The sequence below is a fragment of the Arachis hypogaea genome, chromosome 8 (genome assembly GCF_003086295.3).
Source record: "Arachis hypogaea cultivar Tifrunner chromosome 8, arahy.Tifrunner.gnm2.J5K5, whole genome shotgun sequence".
NCBI lineage: Eukaryota > Viridiplantae > Streptophyta > Magnoliopsida > Fabales > Fabaceae > Arachis > Arachis hypogaea.
The window spans coordinates 29,611,861-29,633,759 of NC_092043.1; the positions used below are offsets into that span (position 1 = coordinate 29,611,861).

The window sequence follows — 21,899 nt, forward strand, 5'->3', positions numbered from 1 at the left end:
ATATTTCTTAATCAAATTTATTATTTCAAATGTATTTCTTAATTTATGTTTTTATTCATTCCTCGATGAAAATTATTTAATAAATGCGTACATATTTATGTCATCACACCATTTTAATATTCAGGATTATAAATGCCAAGATAATTCATGGCAATTTCATGTGATGAAAGACAAAAATGTAATTATGGTATAACGTAGACTAGTTGATAGCATGAACATTGTTGAAATTTTGGCATGATCTCTTTCATATTTGTTATATGTTTCTTTAGTTGGTGATGTTATAGTTTATTGTGATGATATGAGGGTAGTTTAATTGTATGAGTTAGGTCCTTTTTATTTGGTTGAATTTTTTCTATGACTATCCTATTCTTGATGGCAATGTCAAAATAAATATTTTCATTAGTTGTTCCTTTTTTTTCTCTATTTTTGAATCAATTTTATTTTAAAAAAATTTATTAAAAATTTTTGTTGTAGACAAACTTAATAATATTATGTTCAATTATTTAAGGAGACCAAATTAATATTTTGATTAGATACTTTTGTTTTATTGAAAATAAATTCTAATTTCATTAAAAAATAAATTCTAGTTGATAAGTAAAAACACAAAAACGTGCATGACAGTGAAATCATAATTTCTAGACAAGTAAATTATAGTCTTATTATCTTAAAAAAATAATTTATTTATAGAATAATATTGAAAAATCAACAATAATTTGCATGAAAATAGTTTATTAGTAAAATAAAAGTTAATTGATTAATTACCATAAAATTTAATTTAACTATAAATTTGCAATTGAACATATTTTTACGGCTTAATTTAAAAGCAACTGAAAATGTAAGTTATGAGAAACAAAACAAAACTCATCAAGAAAATAGAAACAGAGACACAAAAAAAAGGACAGATAATATAATTTATGTCATTTCTATAAAAAAAAACCGTGAATTTTGTTTCTCTTCCATAATACTAAATTTTACTTTTTCAAACAATTTGTATACATATATTTGACAAAAATTAAATAAAAAAAAGTTTCAGATAAATTTTAAAAAAATTGGTCAATATGAATGAAGAAAAAGAACATATCAAATTCATCTATTAGGAATTTAGGAATAACATGTAGAAAGAATTTAAATTATTTTAAAAGTAGTTATTTGATCTATTTTTTTAAATAAACCATTTGTATAAAATAAATCGATTTTTTTTAAACATACAGTAACACGTGTCAACGATCCAGAAGCAACTTCACCTGCAGTCCACTGCAGGTTAGTTTCCACCTTTGTCGACCTAGTAGTAATATAAGAGAGTTAGTTGATCTTTTCCTTTTCAATATGAGAAACCGAGTTAGAGCTTCAATAAGAAGAGTCACTCATATATATAGGTGTGAGAGAAATTAATATATGTACGTTTATTTGAAAGCCAGATTTTAGAGGATAAGGATTTTTTTCTTTCTGGATTTTAATTGATTTTAGAAATGAGTGCTTATGATGAATATGCATGCTGACTCTACACTGGCAAGTTGTCTTCGAAAACAATCTAACTTTCTTATAATTAATTTCAAAATTTCCCAAATCTTTCCAAACATCCTTGGAGATCAGAGTGTTACACAAAATGACCTCAAGTGAAAAAAACAAAAAGGTTTTAAAATGAATATTTGTAAGTTGGTAGAGCAAAAGTTTATAATATCCGACATGGCAAGATGTGAAAAATGATTAATATTTAATTATGTGTAGTCCGATAAAGTGATACCCCCATGGGAGCATGCACTAGTTGCAATTTGTTTAAGATCTTGAATGAATTAATGTGGTCCCCACTATTCAATTGGGTTCATGCAAGGGAGGTTGTAAGTGGGGATGTCTTATATCTCTCAGTTGACTTCACTTTCTCTATCTCTAGTATCATTATCATAATAATCATGCTACCTAAATTTATCTATCTATGTTTATATGTTTGCTTCTGAGGTTTCATCTAAAAAAGAAACAAAAATTCAGCATCTATGCTTATTATATCTTTCAAGAATTGAAGAAGATCATACATATATGCAATGATTTCAACAAGTATCGAACAAAATCAAGGGTTGATGATGCAGATGTTCCCTACTCCTCCTCCTGGGAGCGAGGATTTGGTGTCACAACAATCTATGGAAATAGTTAATAACTCTTCTGTTGGTTCTTCTTCTTCATCTACAGCTGCTGCTGCTGCTTCTTCTTCTTCACACTCAAGCTCCCTTCTCTTCAATCTCTCTGTTCTCAAGGACAAGCTTAATCAGGTTCAGACCCTGGTTGGTGTTATTCTCTCCCCAGATCAGAACCTTCAGGACTCAACTACCTCCATGGCTGTTTCAAGCATGAACTCCACAATCCAAGAAATCATAGTCACTGCAACTTCAATGATGTTCACCTGCCAACAGATCGCTCTCGCTTTTCCTCCTCCTCCTCCTCCTCCTCCTCCTCCTCCTCCAGGTACCATTGCTACTACTGTTGCTTTCGCCAACAACCACCATGAATTGCACCAACAACAACATCAAAGGTTATTGATCAATAATAACAATAATAATCTTAGAGGTTTCTTTTCTAGCACTACTGATTCTGAGGCACTGGATAATTGGCTTGGTGAAAGCTATAACAATACTGGTGGTGTTGATTGTAAGGTTAATAATAACGATGATGATGATCCAAGTGTTGAAATTAGTGATAGCAAAGAAGGAGCAAAGAAGTTGGATATAATTGAATTGGATGCTGCGGATTTGTTGGCGAAATACACACATTACTGCAGTGTTTGTGGGAAAGGGTTCAAGCGGGATGCGAATTTGAGGATGCACATGAGAGCTCACGGTGATGAATACAAAACGAGTGCCGCATTGAGTAACCCATTGAAGCAGAACAATAACGGCGAGAATGGTGATTGCTTGCCGAAGAAGTACTCGTGCCCTCAAGAAGGGTGTAGGTGGAACCAGAAGCACGCAAAGTTTCAGCCATTGAAGTCAATGATATGTGCAAAGAATCACTACAAGAGAAGCCATTGTCCGAAGATGTACGTGTGCAAGAGGTGTAACCAGAAGCAGTTCTCGGTGCTGTCTGATCTGAGAACACATGAGAAGCACTGTGGGGATCTCAAATGGCAGTGTTCTTGTGGCACCACTTTCTCCAGGAAAGACAAGCTTATGGGACATGTTGCTTTGTTTGTTGGCCACCGAGCCCTTTCCATTGCCTTCCACCAATACAATAGTAAGTTTAGAGTAACATTATCATCATATTATTATAAAAAAAAAAAACTAATTGCTACTAAATTAGTGTTATAGTGATATTTCATAAATATTCGATCCACTATATTACCTGTATATTAAAATTAAACACGGATAAAATATAAATTAAAATACAAAAAAAAATGTTCAAAATTAATGGAATTTATTGTTTTAAACTTTGATTTTTAGTTTAGTAATTTAACGACATATTTTTAGTTTATATTTTTAAACATTAATAACTAATTGTTAGTCTTCTAACACTTCTCAATACATATATAATACTAATTTAATGTTTGATTTTTAATGTGTAAATAATATTTTTGTTTTTCAGTATATACAAAATATTAGTTTGATGGATAACTTTTAGTTGTTATTATATATTCTCTCATATTTTCATGTCATCATCAGCCATTTTCCATGTTTGTTTTATCAAGATATATATATTTTGATGCTCACTTAGCTAGTTAGCTTAGTCCCATGTAACCAAGAGACAAGGAATTTTGAATTTCATTTAGGGTACTTATAAAAGTATTCGATGACTAATTTCTTATCTTTAGTAAACTATTTATGACAACGAACTTAGTTATGATGAATAATACACACTAGGGAAGAATGGAATATATATATATATATATATATATATATATATATATATATATATATATATATATATATATATATATATATATATATATATATTCTTCGTGCATGAACTTTTATTGGAAATGAGTTATACCTTCCGAATAGGGTTGGTTAATTCTTGTATTAATTCAAATTTTCATCACATTAAAAATTTTAGGTGCAGCTTAATGGTTGGAAATATGCATGTGTGTATGGAATTTTGGCTCAGTATAGTTTGTGGTGCTGACAAGTGACATGGCCATTTGAAAATGAAGTGGGACGCTGCTTTGTTGCACTTCATGAATTGAGATCATCTCTCTAGTTGCTATGATTCAAAACATAGTAGTAAGAAAATAATCTCAATAATCTTTAATTGATTAGCTAGCAGTTAATAATTAGTCAACAAAAGTTTTGTACATTCAAAATCTGTGTTGAAGGAATGTATCAATAATGTTATGTATAGAGAGAGAAAAACATACGTATGTTACGTATAAATATAAGATTCGAATGTTGTGTTGGATCCTAAATTTATCTTTTTCTTTTAATTTTTCAAAAATATTATTTTAGTTTTTAAAATGGTACTAAAAAATCATTTTAGTATCTATTTGGTAAATCAAATGTTAGTATTTTTCCTGTGGAAGAAGTATAGGAATCAATTTTTAAGTAGTTATCATTAATTAACTTTCTATTGTTAAATTATTCTTTTTAATCATCATATTTTAGAAATTTTAAGGTTTATTTTTAGAATATTAAATTTTAAATTTAAAATATAAAATTAAATCGATATTAGCTGGAAAAAAATGGCTCCCTAATTGAACTCTTTACTTATATGCATGTATGGCTAAAAGAAAAATTATCAATAACACACGACATGCAGTTCATAAAGTAGAAATGGTAAAAGCTGAAAATCTAACTAACAATAGTATACCATCTATAAAAACCATCATTCTATTCAAAGTTAATTATTTTTACTAATGGAAACTATTTCTCGTTGTTTTAAATGCTGTTTTTATTTTTAATAAAAAATATGCTTTTCTTTTAAAAAAGAAAAAATTGAATAAATAATCATTTTGATATCCGAAGAATTTCGATTTTGTCAAAATGGATTCCAACATTTTTTTATGACAAAATAAACCTTACAAAATATGAATCGTTTGACAAAATAATCTCGATGTTAACTCTTTATTCTGGACATTAACAGAGATGAGTAGGTGGCACGTAAAATACTAACATAAAAAGTTAAAGTGATTTACGTGGGATTAATTCACTTTTTAGCCTAAAAAAATTCCTAAGTTTCAAATTGAGTAGTTGGTGGAGCAAAAAATAAAAAATGGAAAAGAAATCTTCATCGACGGAGAACGACATATACTTCCATATACGAGAACAATTATGAGGGCTGCATCAAATTTAAAAAAAAAAAGGAAAAATCATTTTATGGAACGTGCTTCTGCCGTTAGGAGGTTGTGATGCTAAAATTGAATATTTGGGCCAACCATGGCATTAGTTTTTTCGTTGTCCATCTTGGCAGGTATGTCATTTTGAATGAAACTAACCCATTGAACAAAACTTGAGATTCTTCTTATTTGTTGAATCTTTCCCTCTTTCCTTCCTATTTTGATAGAAATTGAGAATGAGATATGTGAGTATTTTGTTTGGGTTGATGAAGTGGAAGAAGAAACTAAGAAAATTAAACTAAAAGCTAGAAGCAACAAAGAGATGAAAAATTTGGACAATGAGAGAATTACGTACAAGACATATAACTATGAAGTCGCCCGTGATTAAAGAATACATGAGGAAGATAAAAATTTTGTTGTTGGTGTTTGTAATTAGGATAGCTTTCGTTATAATTATGAATATGTTCTCATTGTTTAAGTAGTACTAATGTTATTGTTGCTGTATAGTGGTAAAAATTAGTAGTAGAGAGTGCTATTTTTAGATGTGCTAACTACTGAAATTGTATACAAAATAAACATGTATTTTCTCATATTTATGAATAAAAAATAACCATATTGTATTCATTGCATATTTCTTTTTATGTATGAATCTGAGAATGTTGGAAGAGATTAAAGCATCTATATTGCATAAATTAGAACAAAATAACAGCACCAAATGCTGCAAATATTTATAACTAAATATAAATGTGGCAGTAAACTCAAAAAACTAATAAACCATCAAATACTTATACCTAAATACAATTGTGGCAATAAACTCAAGAAACTAAAAAACTATCAAAAAAGACTTGTTCAGTATATAACTAATATATTTCTTGTTGAGCGTTAATTTCAAAATACTTAAAAACCATCAAAAACCATTTGAAACCATAAAAAAAAACTTGCAATTCATGTTAGGGTCTTGTCTGGGACTGAGAAACTTGGTCCACTTTGGAGCTGAATTGTCAAGATTGGTGTGGATATGAACTGCACAAATCTGTTTATTATTGCAGGACTTATTGCTCCCATAGTTTCAACACTCACACATGGCCTTATGCTTAAAGAGGTAGCCCTATTAATTGTTGTAGAAAACTTCATCACCAATGCTGGTTTCTGGATTCACTGGATTTGGAGGCCTAAATGTGGCAAATTTGGCTCTTGTTGTAGTGCAAGTGGTTTGGTTGCTGCTGCAGCTGGTCTAGTTGGTCTTTGTGATGCTCATGGTGGTTTGAATGGTGTTGCAGCAGATGATCTTATCTGATCTATTGATGTAGTAACTCTCTATGGTGGTACTTGAGGTTGGGTTGGGATGACAAATGACTTTGTTGGAACAGTAACTTTTGTCTTCTTTTGTTGTAATCTTTTCTTACTAAAATTTTCTGCTAACTTAATTTTATGCCTAAGATAAATTCATATAATTTTGTAAGTCTCTGTTTGAGAAAAAAAAAAAAAAACAACCATTCAGTGATACAACACATAATGATGGTTCTTACTATAGTAGCTTATTCCTGTATCTGAAGATGCCTTTGTGTTAATGCCTCTTCTTCAACTGATTTTAGCACTTGAAACTTACTCTAAACAAACACAGATAAAATAAGAGATCACATGCACAAAGCCAACAATATTACATATTTTTTTATTATTTTACAATATTCTACTATCATATGTTTTTTAATTATTTTGTTAGAGTATAATTAGAATCAATTAGATCAATTTGCATTATTTAGCATATATGAATATTTATTATAGGATATTACATCTTTATTATTTCGATTCTCTTAACACCTATAAATATCATTCTTATTGTATCATTCTATACAACTAGAATACACACAAATCCTTTCTCTACAGCTCTCACTCTCTTACCTTTTCTAACATGGTATCAAAAGTATATGTTTTTTTCCATGAAAATTCGTTCATAACCCAATTGTTTTTTTTTCTTTCAGTAATGTTCTTTACCTTCATTTTTTAATATTTTTCTGACGCTTTGGCTCGCCACTGCCATCACCAGCGTGTTCGTCTTGTCGTCAAAATTTCAACGCCTCCAGACTTACCGCCAGACGTACCCTCATGCGTCGCCTGAAGTCATGTTCTGCTTCGGGTTCTCCTCTCTCCAGACGCCATCCAGCACCGTTGGATCTACACCCAGGATCAACGGCACCAAACAGCGCCATGTCTCGAAGCCAACAACACACGCGGACTGCTCCAGCCCACGTCGAACCCGACCTGGCCCGCCTCTCCAACCCGCATGCCATATCCCTCTCCTATCATGCGTTACCACGTGGCCTACCCTGCTGACGTGGCATCTAACGTGATGGTTGACGTGGCTGATAGTGGGACCCTCCCTAAGGTTTTTTAGTGATATCTTTTCAATTCTGTCTTTCGTTTTCTTATTTTTTGCCCCGAATTCGCAATTTTCTTTCCTCTCTTTGATCGTTGTATCTACTATTATGGAAAAATCATATGCTTTTGCTGCCACAAACAGAAAGGATAAATTCTGTTAAAATTATAATCATTCTGGGCACCTCTTCTTAGACTATTCTTCTATTGAATGTCATAAGTGCCAACAAAAAGGCCACATTAGCTACAATTGTCCACAACTGTTCTTCCATTTTTGCAAGCTCTTAGGACATTTGATTACTACCTGTCTTGCTCATCCGCCACGTCCTGATCACCTCAAGTATCATTATCATCCCAACTTCTCCAAGAATGTGTCTGCTTCTGCTGTTGCTGCTACTACTGGATCTACCACCTCTGCTCCTCTCAACCCATCTCCTATCTCTCTATCTGATATTGCGTCTCTTCTTAAGCATCTTCTCTCCTTTTCTGGTAATAGTCCTGCTATTTTTTCGACTTTTTCAGGTAATTCTAAATGGTATTTTGATTCCGCTTGCTTTAATCACATGTCTCATTTGCATCATTTTTTTTCGTCTTTGTCTACCACAATAAATGCACCTTATGTCAGTACTGTTAATGGTTCCTTCTTGCATGCGACACACAAGGGTTATATTTTCCAATCAACCCTTACTATCCCTGATACTTATTATATTCCCAAATTGAACTTTAATCTTATTTCTGTTGGTCAACTTGTTGATCTCGATTTTGATGACATTTTTTTTCCATTTATGGTTGCTGTGTACAGGATCGTTGGATGGGACAAATCATCAGAACTAGACATAAGGTCGGAAGGTTGTTTGAACTCGAGACTCTTTATATTCCTCCTATGTCAAATCTATGTGTTACTTTTTCTCCTTCTACCTTTCATTTGAGGCATCATTGTCTTGCCCCACAACTCCTAAGAAAAATTACGTCTTCTTAAATCTCAGGGTGTTTTGGGTCAAGTTAATAATGAGTCTTTTATTATATTTCTTATCAAACTGCCAAACAACCTGGTTTATTTTTTCACAATAATTCATCTCTTGCTTGTTCTCCTTTTGATCTTATCCACTCTGATGTTTAGAGCCCTGCTCCCACCGCTTCTATGGGAGGAGCTCGATACTTTGTCATCTTCATGGATGATTATTCATATTTTACTTGGGATTATTTGATGACTAATCGCTATGAGCTACATCAGATTTATTTATATTAACTTTGCCACTAATTAAAACTCAGTTTTCCAAGGCCATTGAAGTTTTTTGACGTGATAATGCTATGGAACCATGATTCCAAACTTTTAACCTTTCTTACAGAACAAGGTACCTAGTACATCTCAACAAAATAGACGAGCTGAGCGCAAACACTGTCACATTCTTGACTCTGTTCGTGCAATGCTTCTTTCTTCTTTGTGTCCTAAGTGTACTTGGGGTGAAGCTGTTCTTACTGTTTTTCATGTTATCAATAGACTCTCTTCTTCTGTCCTTGGTAATGTTACTCCCTTTGAGCATCTTTATCATACCTCACCAGATTACAGTTCTCTTCAAGTGTTTGGTTGTGTCTGTTTTATTCTTCTCCAGCCTCGTGAACATAGTAAACTTGGACCTCAGGCTTGCATGTGTTGTTTTCTTAGTTATGGCACTAAACACAAGAGTTATCGTTGTTGGGATCCTTTCTCTAAACGTATTCGTATATCTTGTCATGTTGTATTATGGGAGCATCACATGTTTTCTCGGTTCTCCTCATTTGAATCCATTTTTCCTACTCAATCATCCTTTTTCACTAACCCCAATGTTGATCTTTTTCCTAATGATGATTCTACAGGATCTATCTTGAGTCAACTTCTATAGTCTTTTACTCTTCTGCCTTCTCCATCTCATAGTGATTCTAGACCGGACGATGATCCTGCCCTTGCCGTTATGCCTCCTCCTTCCACTGGAAGTTATGAGAAGCAACACAAGAGAATAGGAGGATATGACAACAACATTATGCAACAACAACATAGGACCACATTCACAAAAGGAAACAGAAAATCGACAACAATACACAGATTCTCTTTCTCTCTTGGGACCAAAATCAGTTAACACTTCTAACAGAGAATAACACAACACAATACAAAATAAAGCTAAAATCAAAATCGCACTAACCTTGCATGAGTTTTGGCACTAAGGAGCTCATAGTAGCTCCACTCAAGCTAAGCTACGAATGCAACAACGACAACCAACGACCCCATGTTAATTGGGGTCAATGGTGGTCAATTGGAATGTGAATGGGTGAAATAGGAGTTTTAGGTGTAACAATCTACCATATGAAAATGGCAATATTATAATCTCACATCTAACCCTTCACGAAGCATTTAACGTGCCACCTAGACATTTCTGTTAACGTTCAGAGTGAGGAGTTAACATCGAGATCATTTTGTCAAACGGTTCATATTTTTTGGGTCCATTTTGTCAAAAACAAACTTTGGAGTCTATTTTGACAAAACCAACATTTTTCGGGTGCCAAAATGACTATTTACTCAAAAAGGTTATATGTTGTGCAAACAATTGACTATACATAGTATAATTTAGAATAAACTACTATTTATAGTTTTATACCCATGAATTTTATAAACGCTGACAAAAGTATCCATCAAACAAGAAAACTAACGTTGTATCCATAAAAAATAGATTTCGTGTGACAAAAGTACCAAAGTCCTAATTTTTTGTTGACTTTTTTTAATAAAAAGTCCAAATTACCCCTACTCTTTATCTTCTTTTCCGAATTTCAAATTTTCACAACCTTCACCAGTCACCACCAGCACCTATCCTAATTACCACTGCCTTTCTTCCCTTCCCCCTCTCCACTGCCACCATTCACTGTTACCACCACTAAATCCCAATCTCCTTTGTTCCTTCATCAGTTCATTTCTTTTAGAGTCACAAAACCTTTTCTCTCTACATACATACGCTACCTTTTTCCTGAAATCACTTTTTCTTTTTTCACGCTTATCCACTCCATGTGGCTACCATGATTGAGCTTGCGAGCCGCGTATGCGTCACGCCGCCACCATGTTCGTTGTCGTCGCATTCCAAAACTTTTGCCATTGCCATCAAATCGAGGAATAGCATCTTCATCATCAGCGTCGAGAACAACAATTACAGAGCAGAGAGGGATTTTGGCTGTTCAGATTATTAATGATGTTCAAACTTATCTCACTCAATTTGGTATTGATATCAATTTTGCCTTTGTTTTTCTTCAAAAAAGATCAATCTCCACTGTTCATCTCTTTTGCTTCAAACCCTAATCACTCTTTTCCTAAATCTAACTCACAGTTGATGAAAGTATGAAACCCTAGGGAGCATCGCACTCTTATGGTGAATGGTGGATGACGGTGAATGAAAAAAGAAAGGGAATGGAATTAGTGGTGGTGACGGTAAATGGTGGCAGTAGAGAGAGGGTGAATGATTAATGACAGTGAATGAAAAAAAAGGGGATTGGATTTTAGTGGTGGTAATAGTGACTGGTGGCAGTGAATAGAGAGAGGGGAGACAATGATAATAAAAAAGGTGATGGTGATTAAAATTGTGAAAGTTTAAAATTTAGAAAAGAAGATAAAAGGTCGGGGTAATTTGAGAATTTGATCAAAAGTAAAAAAAAAAGTCAGGTTTGGGTATTTTTGTCGTACGAAACTCATTTTTTATGGGTACAACGTTAATTTTTTTGTTTAATAGATAATTTTCTTAGTGTTTACAAAATTCATGAATACAAATAGTAGTTTATTCGTATAATTTAAATAAAAGAATAAAATTAAGAGAGTAAGTAGCTTATTCTTCTTTCAAAAAAGTTATTTAAAAAAAATTATGCACCAAATAATTTCTAATAATTTTCACAATATATAGTTGATAAAAATATAGCTTATCTGTTTCAATTAATTACTTCTTGATAAAATAAAAAATTTAAATAAAAAACTAACTAATTTTTAGTCCAAATCTGTTTATTTTTTTATTTTAAATTATAAATCTTAGACTATCAATTTTAAATTCAAAACAACACTACATTTTAAATTTTTCAAAAAAAATATGAATTAAAAATGATTTTATAACAAAAAGTTGATTTCGATGAATAATTTAAAAATTAATTTCCTATGTTCATTCTAAAATAAAATAAATAATGTTCCTTTTTCTTTCTTTTAAAAGAAACAACAAAAATTAAGTTAAAATTTTGAAGAATGAATTGTCCCACACTCCCACCACAAAAGTTTTCAGTAGCGCGCCTTTACCATATGGCCTTATACCCGTGGATTCAATCCATTAGACGCAGAAACAAATCCATACCGCCCAAACTCCCAAAACAATATCCAACGGTCCACGTCATCGATCCGCATGCAACCCACCCAACCAATCAAATCGCAGCACACTAACCTATATATACTCCACACTAATCAACGAGCATAATTCATCAAAACACCTTACATTCACAGCTCAAACACCAAAACTCTCTCATTTTGCTTAATCTGTGATCTGATGGCGCCGAAGACAGAGAAGAAGCCAGCGGAGAAGAAGCCGGCGGCAGAGAAGGCACCGGCGGAGAAGAAGCCTCGTGCGGAGAAGAAGATCCCTAAGGAAGGCGGCGCTGACAAGAAGAGGAAGAAGGCGAAGAAGAGCGTTGAAACTTACAAGATCTACATATTCAAGGTATTGAAGCAGGTTCATCCTGACATCGGGATTTCCAGCAAGGCCATGGGGATTATGAACAGCTTCATCAATGACATCTTCGAGAAGCTCGCTCAGGAAGCTTCTAGACTCGCCCGCTACAACAAGAAGCCTACCATTACTTCACGGGAGATTCAAACCGCCGTCAGATTAGTACTCCCCGGCGAGCTCGCTAAGCATGCTGTTTCTGAGGGAACGAAGGCCGTAACCAAGTTCACTAGCTCTTAGATCTTAAAATGTATGCTGATGTTTTCTAAGTATTACTCTGTAATTTCGTTATGAATGGAAATGAAATCCTTATTTTGCCATTGAGGTATTTGAAACCCTATATATATATATATATGTTCGAAAAGTGCTATCCCTATCATAACGTGTATTCATTATTTTCAGACTCGACAACTAATTTATATTTTTGGAACTCAATTATTAACCGTTTTCAAAATTATAAACCTAAATATTTCGTGCGACGTGCGAGTACATAAAAGTTAGTGGTTCTATTTTGTTTGGTTTCATAGTAAACGACTTGTAGCAATAATGTAGTACCATGAAAGATCATCATGAGATAAAATATCTTATAGTTGTTTATCTGTAAATGAGTGAGAAAGTTAGTCTTAATCCAATAAGTATGCATAAAAAACTCCTCCGAAATATAGAGACCTCTGAGTAATTTATTAACTTCAAAGTTATTAAAATGGGCTATTATGATAAATCGTAATCTTCTATATATTTTCTATAGCTTGGCTATTTTATCTTTACTGCTCCATGACTTTTTCAGTTTTTCCTGCAAACATGCAATCTCTCGACGCAAAGAATAAAGCAAATGAAATGAGCAAAAGGGGTGTTCATAGGCAGGTGGGTAGAATTTAATTAGATTCAAGTTTGATCCTGAGATTACTGGGCCAATTTTGAGATGACTCAAAAGCAAGCTGAATAAATAGGGTTAAACCAAACCTAATCTGAAAATAGGACTCGTTAAAAATAACATTCGAATTTGATAAAAATATGTCTTAGATTTAGGTTAGGTCGGGTCTTGAACATCCCTAAGTAAAAACTATGCTACATGCTACATATTAGTAAATTTATCTTTTGCAAGGTTTTAAAAGCTGAAATGACCATCGAACTACTTTTGTTATGGTTTATTGATTTAGAGGTTTAACTGGTTCAACTAGAATATTCGAATTTTTTTAAAATAATATATAAAAATATAAATAAACACCCAAAAATATAAATATATTCTAATATAAATATAAAAAATATATTAATAATTAAAATGATAACACTAATTAAAGTCTTATAATCTCATTTGAGAAGTATACAAACTAATAGTACAATAGCAAAATAAGTATGAATATACTCTAATGTAAAATGAAAAAATACAGAAATTTAAAGTATAATACTAACTAATGTCTCATAATTCTATATAAGTACAATACAAGAGTTAAATTATAAAGAAAAATAGTCAACTAACAAAATAAACAAAATATTTCAGTATAAATGTAATTTAATTTAAAATGTGTTCGATGTCCTTAAACTTTTAATGTATATAATTTAAATTAGATGATTATATTAGTATTCTAAAAATAAATCTAATGTATAATAAAAACAATAAATAAATAAATATTCACAAAGGACAAAAAACAACTCCATGAATAAGAGAGAAAAAACTTTTCTTTCGGTGGGCTTCAAAAACTTTGGCCCAAACAACTATGTCGTACATGTAACCTTTCTATCAAAAACTGAAGACACGACAATCCATATAGTAGAAGTAGCAGTCGCATATCTAACAATGTAACCCTAGTGGCAAATGAGAATGCTCCTCTTTCCTTAGAAAATAGATGTAGCAGCCGCATATCAAACAGCACCACTGTTCAAAGCCTAGGAATAGAACATAACCCCCCCCCCCCCCCCCCTTTCTTTTTCTTTTGTTTCTGATCACATACATCAGAAGAGGCTCGAACACGAAACTTCTATACAGGGAGGAGGAACAAATGTCATGTGAACACGAGGTTATCGGCGAACCCTTTCTAATGTGTGAATGTGGTGTGTGTACCCTCTAGTAATGTAGTGTAAGGGAGGGGGAAAAAAAAAGAGAAAAGGGGGGGGGGGGGGTATCATGGGATTCAAAACATGCAAAGATTATGACAGCTCAATCGCGAATAATAATAAATGAATATATGAAATGCCAAAATTTTGCAAGATATTAGAAATCCTTTTATCCTAGTTTTCCTCTATTACCTAACCTCCTTTGATATCTTTGCTACCAAAAAAATATAACAGCTAGAGCTGATTGTTTTTCTGTACACCAAAAACGCATATCCCTGTACATAGAGGAGTGCGCTCTCCAACCAGAGAAAAAAACATATGGCCTCTGTAAAATAGGCACCTCCCAAATAAAACTTTACAACAAAGTGCACCTAAAAAGTATTAGTTCTGTTCAGGCATAGGAACCGGCTTATGTAGTAATGAAGTCCCTTGAAAGATCATCATGCGATAAAATTTCTTATAGTTGTTTATCTGTAAAATGAGTGAGGAAGGTAGTTAGTCTAATAAGTAGCAACCAACAAAATCCTAAAGCAAACAAGACAACTAGTTACAAACCTCCTCTTGTTCCAGTTTTGTAAACCCAAATTTACTTGTCCATATTGATTCGGCTTCTTCAGCAGCGGGCAAAACAAGGTGTTTCACATTCAGAGATGCAAGCAGCCTCTCCATGCAAGAAAATAGGCACTGAAAGTAACCCTATACAGAGAGCAAATTCATCTTCGGTTAGAATGTTTGCTGACATTAACCCAATCACTGATTAACTTAAAAAATCATCATCATATACAATATGAAAACAAACAAGAGAAGGTCAGAAGGGTATCTTTACCACTGAAGTGAATCAAATTACCTTTCCTTGGAAATCTGCTACTGTTGCCACTAGTGGAAGCTCTGCTACTTCTAGCCCGAAGACACGAAATATGCCAGCAGAGACAACAACTTGGCTGCAAAACAATACCCAGGCAAACAAACACCATAATCAGGCATCTTTCAAGTCAAATATACAATATGGGTAAACAAAATTCCATCCTCATCCTTACTTGACAGTAAGCACCGCACAGTACATTCCACCAAAATCTTGACCCCGGATGTTCCTTCTGTTATAATGAACCATTATAAGGGAAAATTGCTTCAGATTCATATATGCAAAGAAAATCAAGTACACCAGAAGAAACACAAGATGCTTACCCAAATAGCATGGTTGGAATAAAATCACGGCCAGAACTAGAATCGACTATAGGATCAAACCTCTCCTGCAAAACCAAATATTCGATATTAGAATAAAAAACTCAACCGACAAGCTTGGCACTCTCAAAAAAAAAAAGACTCGGCCACAATCCATCCCTAACAACAGATAACTTGACAAAATAGAAGCTACACACAAGATACCCACATGGAAGATGGCAACAGCCTTTGAAAGCAATTTTCTAGTGTCAACAGAAGCAGCACGCTTCCAGTTCAGAAGCCTCCATTTAATATCGAGACCATCCACAGCATCTAAACCTTTCTCTTCATGTTTCCTTTTAATCAAACTTAAAAGGGAATCTGGGAGGCTATTCTCTCCACTAGCCACCAAATTCACAAGAGCAGAATGAATTTGACCACAACTTGTACCACAAAACCAATTCCCTTCAGGTAATTCCTGGTAAATAACCTCAGTCAACAAATGTATGTAACCTTGTAAAACTCAAAGGTATGGACAATTTCATTCAAAAGATTAACACAAAATAGAGGAAATTAAAATACCTCAAGGTTTTGTATGTTATGTTCCTTCAAGCACCCAACGTGATATTCTTTTTCACACTGCAATAGCACATCAGATGTTTAAAAATAGGTATCATGACAGGTAAATATAAGCAACTAAAAATAAAGGCTTGGCAATCCATAATTCAATAAGTATTACCTGATCACAAATGATTACTGTCCGAGGACCAAAACTTTTACTGAAATAGTGAAGTCTGCATATTACAACAAAGCAACTGGAGGTTGAGAATATTGTCCAAGTACTAACATGTAAAAGAAAATCAGATGCAAGATTAAAGATAAATGAAGCATGTTGTAACACACAAGTAATAGCAATAACTGTTGCATTTCCACTCCATTAGACCAGAGCAGAAAAGTTTATAAACCACACATAAATCTGACTCAAATTCCTGAGAGAAATAATTCAGGACCATACCTGCATAAGGCACATCCACCATGGTCAACCTTGTTAGTTTTGACAACACGTACACATCTTCGGTCTTTTGCTTGCGCATTCACATTATGCTCCCCATAAAGATTCTGACAATATTTACAATACCAAGTACCAGTTGGAATGCATGGAAGAGGAACACAATCTGGATATCAAACACACTATCAGCAATTTAGCTTACTCAGAAAATTTGCTTATTCAAATATTATAACAGAGTAACAGACACAGGATGGATCTGTGATCTGTCTGTCAAACATCATAAATCAAATTTCCATTACATTCAGAACATGCACCCATGGTTAGATATTTAAGATTTGAAGTTCATAAATTAACTATACAAGCATTAATTCTCGGTAATAATAAAAACACAGAATATTTTACAAAATCCTAATCTGCTTGTAGGATGAAGTCTAAAGAACCAAAAGTAACTGGATGCCCTTCCATTTGGGTTATAGAAGTCATATGAAAGAAATATACGATGTAAATGAATTTCAGATATTTAGTAAATTATAACTAGCAGTCGCATTAAGACCAACATTATTTGAAAGGTGTTGCACAACACTTTCCTATATTCTCAGTTAACTGTCTTTTTGAATTGACGTTTTAGAAACTGTTGTACCATGGAGTTGCTCTCAACTCTCTATTCTTTTTAGGATAGCAATGGAAAAAGGCTGCAGCTATTCATTTGCTGTTTCTATTTGTTATCAAGTCCCTTCTTCTGATGATCTGTTCATCTAACTTAAGGCATGCATCCCCCACCTTGAATAAAGGATGGGGTCATAAACTGAACAGAACTTACAATATTTATGAGTTATTCATATTTTTTCCACGCTCCAACAGAACATATATCACCAAACTAGAGTCAGGATACAAACCAAAGGAGGTGAAATTTCAATATTGGAGACACATCATAACTCCAAATTCAAACATATCAGAAAGTTTTTAATGGTGTGATCAAGGTTTCCATGACTCAAAATCAAGAAGCGTTTTGCATAAATAACTTTAAACAACAGAGAGCAAACAGTTCACCTATGTGAAAAGCTCTTGGACATCCATCACAGCACAAAAGATCCCCTCCATCTTCACAAATGCTGCAGAGGTCATCATTTTCACTGATAGCAAACCTCCGATCTTTTGATAAAGAGATGGACAAATCATGGAGTGAAACTCCATCAGGTGTGTATATGTGCAAGTAACTGCAATACAATGACTCCGTGTTAAACAGCATGTAAATGTTGATCAATTTCACAAAAACCACAATTCAATACATAGCAGAAAAAATGGAGGCCACTTAATTTCATAAAAGTTTAAAAAATTCGGGGGAAAAAAGAAGAAAGAAACAATACAGAAAAAGTGATAGAAGAAAAACAGAGCTAGATGCACAAAGCAGGTAAATCAGACAACCAATTTCATGCAATGCAAAATGCAGTTGCACGGCGCAGATATGCCCTACAACTACAAGCAATTCAATGAAAAGCTAGATACACAAACCAGTTTCACAACAGGGTAAAAGTGTGATGAACTGTTTAATGCATATGGCAAAATAGTAGATACTCACGGCTTGCGTCGAGATGCCAAGCCAGCATGGGCTTCAAACTGAGAGGCACTGACCTGCACATGAAAGTTTTTAAGAATTAGAAACCAAAAAAAAAAAAGAGAAACATAAACAATGACCTGTATTTGGCAAAACATAGAATACATCAAAAGGAAAAGCACCTCAGATTTGCAGCAGGTACAAAAAATTCCATATCCCTTCTTGTAACCTACCAGCTTTTTCTGCTCACATAATAAAAACACACTTAGAACCAAGCAAGGAAAGTCATAAAAATAGGTAAAGTGGAAGAACGGTCAACCTCTCCATGAGCATAGTACGCTAGTTCAGTTCCATCTGCCAGCACGTCTTCCTCGAATACCAACTTATGCAACCGTAGATCCCTAAAAACAAAAAATAAAATAAATTTTATAATAATAATTAAATGGGAAAAAACGTAAAAGCCTGATAAGAATAAAAGATGACGAAGTTATCGCACACTATATATATATATATATATATATATATATATATATATATATATATATATATATATATATATATATATATAGCCACACACATTTGGAGTTTTAAATGAAGCAAATGTTTCAGATAAGTTCTTTGCAAACATACTTTCTAGTAATTCTTCCCTGGCTCCTGCCATGAGATGTGCTATGCTTCATTCCATTGTTTAAGGACTTTGGAACTGCAACTGGCTCTGGTTCTGATTGTGGTTCTGGTGATCTGGAATAGTTAAAATGTGCTTGCATTATACAACAACAGATAGTTGAAATTTAATAATATATCACATAGCATCAACCATGTTTATTCAAATAAAAGGAAGCACTGTGTTCATTGGAGCTCAGTGCACATCACCAGATTCTGCCTATCAAAGTGGGAAGTCATATATGAAATCAACTTGCCATCCTATTTCTAGGAAACAACAGATAAGACTCTATGGTAGAAATTATAAGCCCTCTTTTTATAGCATAGGTAGATATTGAAGTTGGGAAAATGGCTACCAAAGATTGCAAGAGAATATCAAAGAAGAGGTCTGCAGAGTTTGCTCAACAAAGCACATGTTTATCTTAAATTCTTAAAATGTACCACATTGCACTCATTAGTCATTATATTGTTCATAAATCACAAAATGATACCTGGGTTGAACTGCAAATGAAACAACTGTAGTGCTAGTCATGGTGGTTTGAGAAACAGTTTTACTGCCAGTCACAGGAGTTTGGGCAACAATTTTAGTGCTAGTCACAGGAGTTTGGGCAACACTTTTAGTGCTAGTCAGAGGAGTTTGGCCAACACTTTTAGTGCTAGTCATAGGAGTTTGGGCAACACTTCTAGTGCTAGTCACGGTATTTTGATCAACACTTTTTGTTTGACGATGGCTAGGTTGAGTGTCTTTCAACTCCATGCACGAATCACATAGTAGTAGTCTTGATGAACCATTGCCACCTTCAAATATATACACAACATTTCATCAGAATTACGTGTTACTACCCCTGAAATGAGTACACAAACATAGGCCAAAGGAAAGAAAATTCATTTCAAACCTCTGCAATTAAAACAGATGTTAGACTTCTTCAAAGTGAAACCACCAAGGACCTTTTGGACAGCTTCTTCCATGGTGTCCAAAGGAAAATTCCAGCATGCATTCATGATGTCACGGAGAGTATTCCCATTCTCAAGGTACATATACTCAGGAGGTCGTTTGTTCGCACTACCAGCATGCAGCTCAAACACAGTGGGTGTGACAACCTATTCTCGGCATCATAGAAAAACCACATTATTTCCCTATAATATGTTAGAAGGCACAAACACAAGAATACATGTTAATTTTGCTTACCTTGTTCCCTTTACAATCCGGACAATAGCACAAAACCCCCGAGTCACGAATGACTCCTTGAAGCCCTGCTTCTCCAGGCCTCCGTGCCTAGAAATTCCTCAAATGCATCACACTCACGCCTCAAGCAAAAATTTCTCAAAAACTAACACTAAAAGAGAACTATCATATAAACAAGAAAAGCAACCAGATAATACCTTCAATCCCCTGACATACTTCACTTGCAGTCCCTCAAGAATCCCGGTGGCGAGAAGGTCCTTCAGCTTGGTAGGGAACCTCTTCATGCCCCTCCTTGATCCCTTTGCTGGAGTTGGAGTTGTGAACTGTGGTGAAGCATCAGTTTCAGTCACAACCTCAGTTTCATTCTGAACATTATCATCAGCAGCTCCAACACCTATAACAACAATAGCATCACCTTCCCCATCATTCACCATATTGGTATTCTCAGTTTTTTGCTTCAATACCGACCTAGTAAACCTCCTCATAGGCTTCTCCACAGCTACAACTCTCTTCCCCTTATCATCGTCACTGCAAACCAAAAGTGGTGTTGTTATCCCAACTGCACCGTGTTCCCCAGAAGCACGTTTTTCCAAAGGTGCACTTTTATCCTCAGGAGAAACTTGCTCCTCTTTATTCTCAATTTCATCCACAACCACACGAGGCTCTTCTTCATTGATGGGTTCCTCATTGATCACAGTCTCCAGCACCATATCACCCTTTGGTTCGTCAACCTCTCCCTCCTCTATCTTCTTCTCCTCCAACAATGATTCCCCAACCTGATTATTCTTCGGCTCGTCGTCGCTGTTGATATCCACCACGTCGCTCTTCGCTTCCTCCTCGCTCACGGCGTCGCCAGCCTCCTCCGAATCAATCTTCGCTGTCGCCACACCCGCCACATCTGCCGTGTACCCATCAACCTCCTCTTGAACTTCATTCTTCGTCGCCGGCGCCTCTTCCTCCACGGAACATGACTTCCTTTGGCGCTTTCTGGCGGGACTGGGCTGAGCCGGAGGCACATTCTGGTTCTTGCTGGCACGGGTGCGGCCCAAGGAACCGCCACCGATCTCCGATTGGGCCTTCATGGCGAATGCAAATTCCCTCTTGAGACCCGTCCGTACCCTAGAAAGCATCATGAACTCGTTGGAATCCGTACCCTTCGCCATACAAACAAACAAGCAATAGATTCAGCTCATGTAGACCCAACAACGCTACATGAAAACCATTCGATGAAAAAAAAATTCAGGTGTTGGCTGAGATTGGTGTTAATGAAAGGTGCGGTGGAAGAATTCAACGGTGGAGGCGTTGAATTAGGGGAAATTTTAGGGTTTCTGAGAAAGGGGGGGAATAACAGATTGAAGAATGGGAAAAGTTGAGATTTGATTTTTGAAAGGGAGAAGAAAGATTGGAAGAGACTGGATTTGGGTGTTTATTGGGGAAAGGGAAGAAGGGTTCCTTCAAGAAGGCGAAGAGCAAGGAGACACCGTGTTTTTTCCTATCTTTTCTTTTTTATTTTTTCATCCAAATTAATCCCATACCGAAACTGCCCCTGAGATCCCAATGCCATCTCTTCTCTATATCTTTTTAAGAACTTATTTTTTCCTATACGTTAAGTTTTAAAAAAATATTCGAATCACTAAAAATTTAATTTTGATATAGTATAAAATAATTTTATATATATCGAATAAATGATCATTTAAAAAAATCTATAATTATATAACTGTATAAAATTTTTATATTATCAATGTATTAAAATTAAATTCAATAACTAATTATAATCATATCAATAAAAATAATAAATTTTTAAATTCACTATTTTAAAAATTATTTAAATGTATAACTTTAATTAAATAATTATATATTGAAATTAAGTTATTTTTTTAATATATATTACAAATTATTTTTTCTATTTCTTTTTAAAATTT

At 34.2% G+C, this 21,899-nt stretch overlaps 3 protein-coding genes across 3 annotated transcripts; 2 read left to right on the forward strand and 1 right to left on the reverse strand.

Moving 5' to 3' along the window:
• The first annotated feature begins 1,883 nt into the window (after positions 1-1,883).
• Positions 1,884-4,387, forward strand: LOC112706841 (protein SENSITIVE TO PROTON RHIZOTOXICITY 2). Its single transcript, XM_025758358.3, has 2 exons — positions 1,884-3,222; positions 4,039-4,387. The coding sequence occupies exons 1-2, from the start codon at positions 2,040-2,042 to the stop codon at positions 4,047-4,049; spliced, it is 1,194 nt and encodes a 397-aa protein (XP_025614143.1). The 5' UTR covers positions 1,884-2,039; the 3' UTR covers positions 4,050-4,387.
• A 7,716-nt stretch (positions 4,388-12,103) lies between these two features.
• Positions 12,104-12,668, forward strand: LOC112706842 (histone H2B). Its single transcript, XM_025758359.3, has one exon. The coding sequence runs from the start codon at positions 12,172-12,174 to the stop codon at positions 12,586-12,588; it is 417 nt and encodes a 138-aa protein (XP_025614144.1). The 5' UTR covers positions 12,104-12,171; the 3' UTR covers positions 12,589-12,668.
• A 1,842-nt stretch (positions 12,669-14,510) lies between these two features.
• On the reverse strand, positions 14,511-21,533 carry LOC112706843 (uncharacterized). The gene is made up of 18 exons (XM_025758360.3): positions 20,175-21,533; positions 19,981-20,067; positions 19,688-19,892; positions 19,283-19,589; positions 18,759-18,869; positions 18,448-18,529; positions 18,311-18,370; positions 18,153-18,205; positions 17,624-17,790; positions 16,580-16,739; positions 16,304-16,358; positions 16,147-16,203; positions 15,794-16,042; positions 15,589-15,653; positions 15,441-15,497; positions 15,251-15,344; positions 14,959-15,099; positions 14,511-14,874 (listed from the first exon to the last, which is right to left on the reverse strand). Exons 1-18 carry the CDS (start codon positions 21,138-21,140, stop codon positions 14,785-14,787), a joined length of 3,006 nt encoding a protein of 1,001 aa, XP_025614145.1. The 5' UTR covers positions 21,141-21,533; the 3' UTR covers positions 14,511-14,784.
• Between the last annotated feature and the right edge of the window lie 366 nt (positions 21,534-21,899).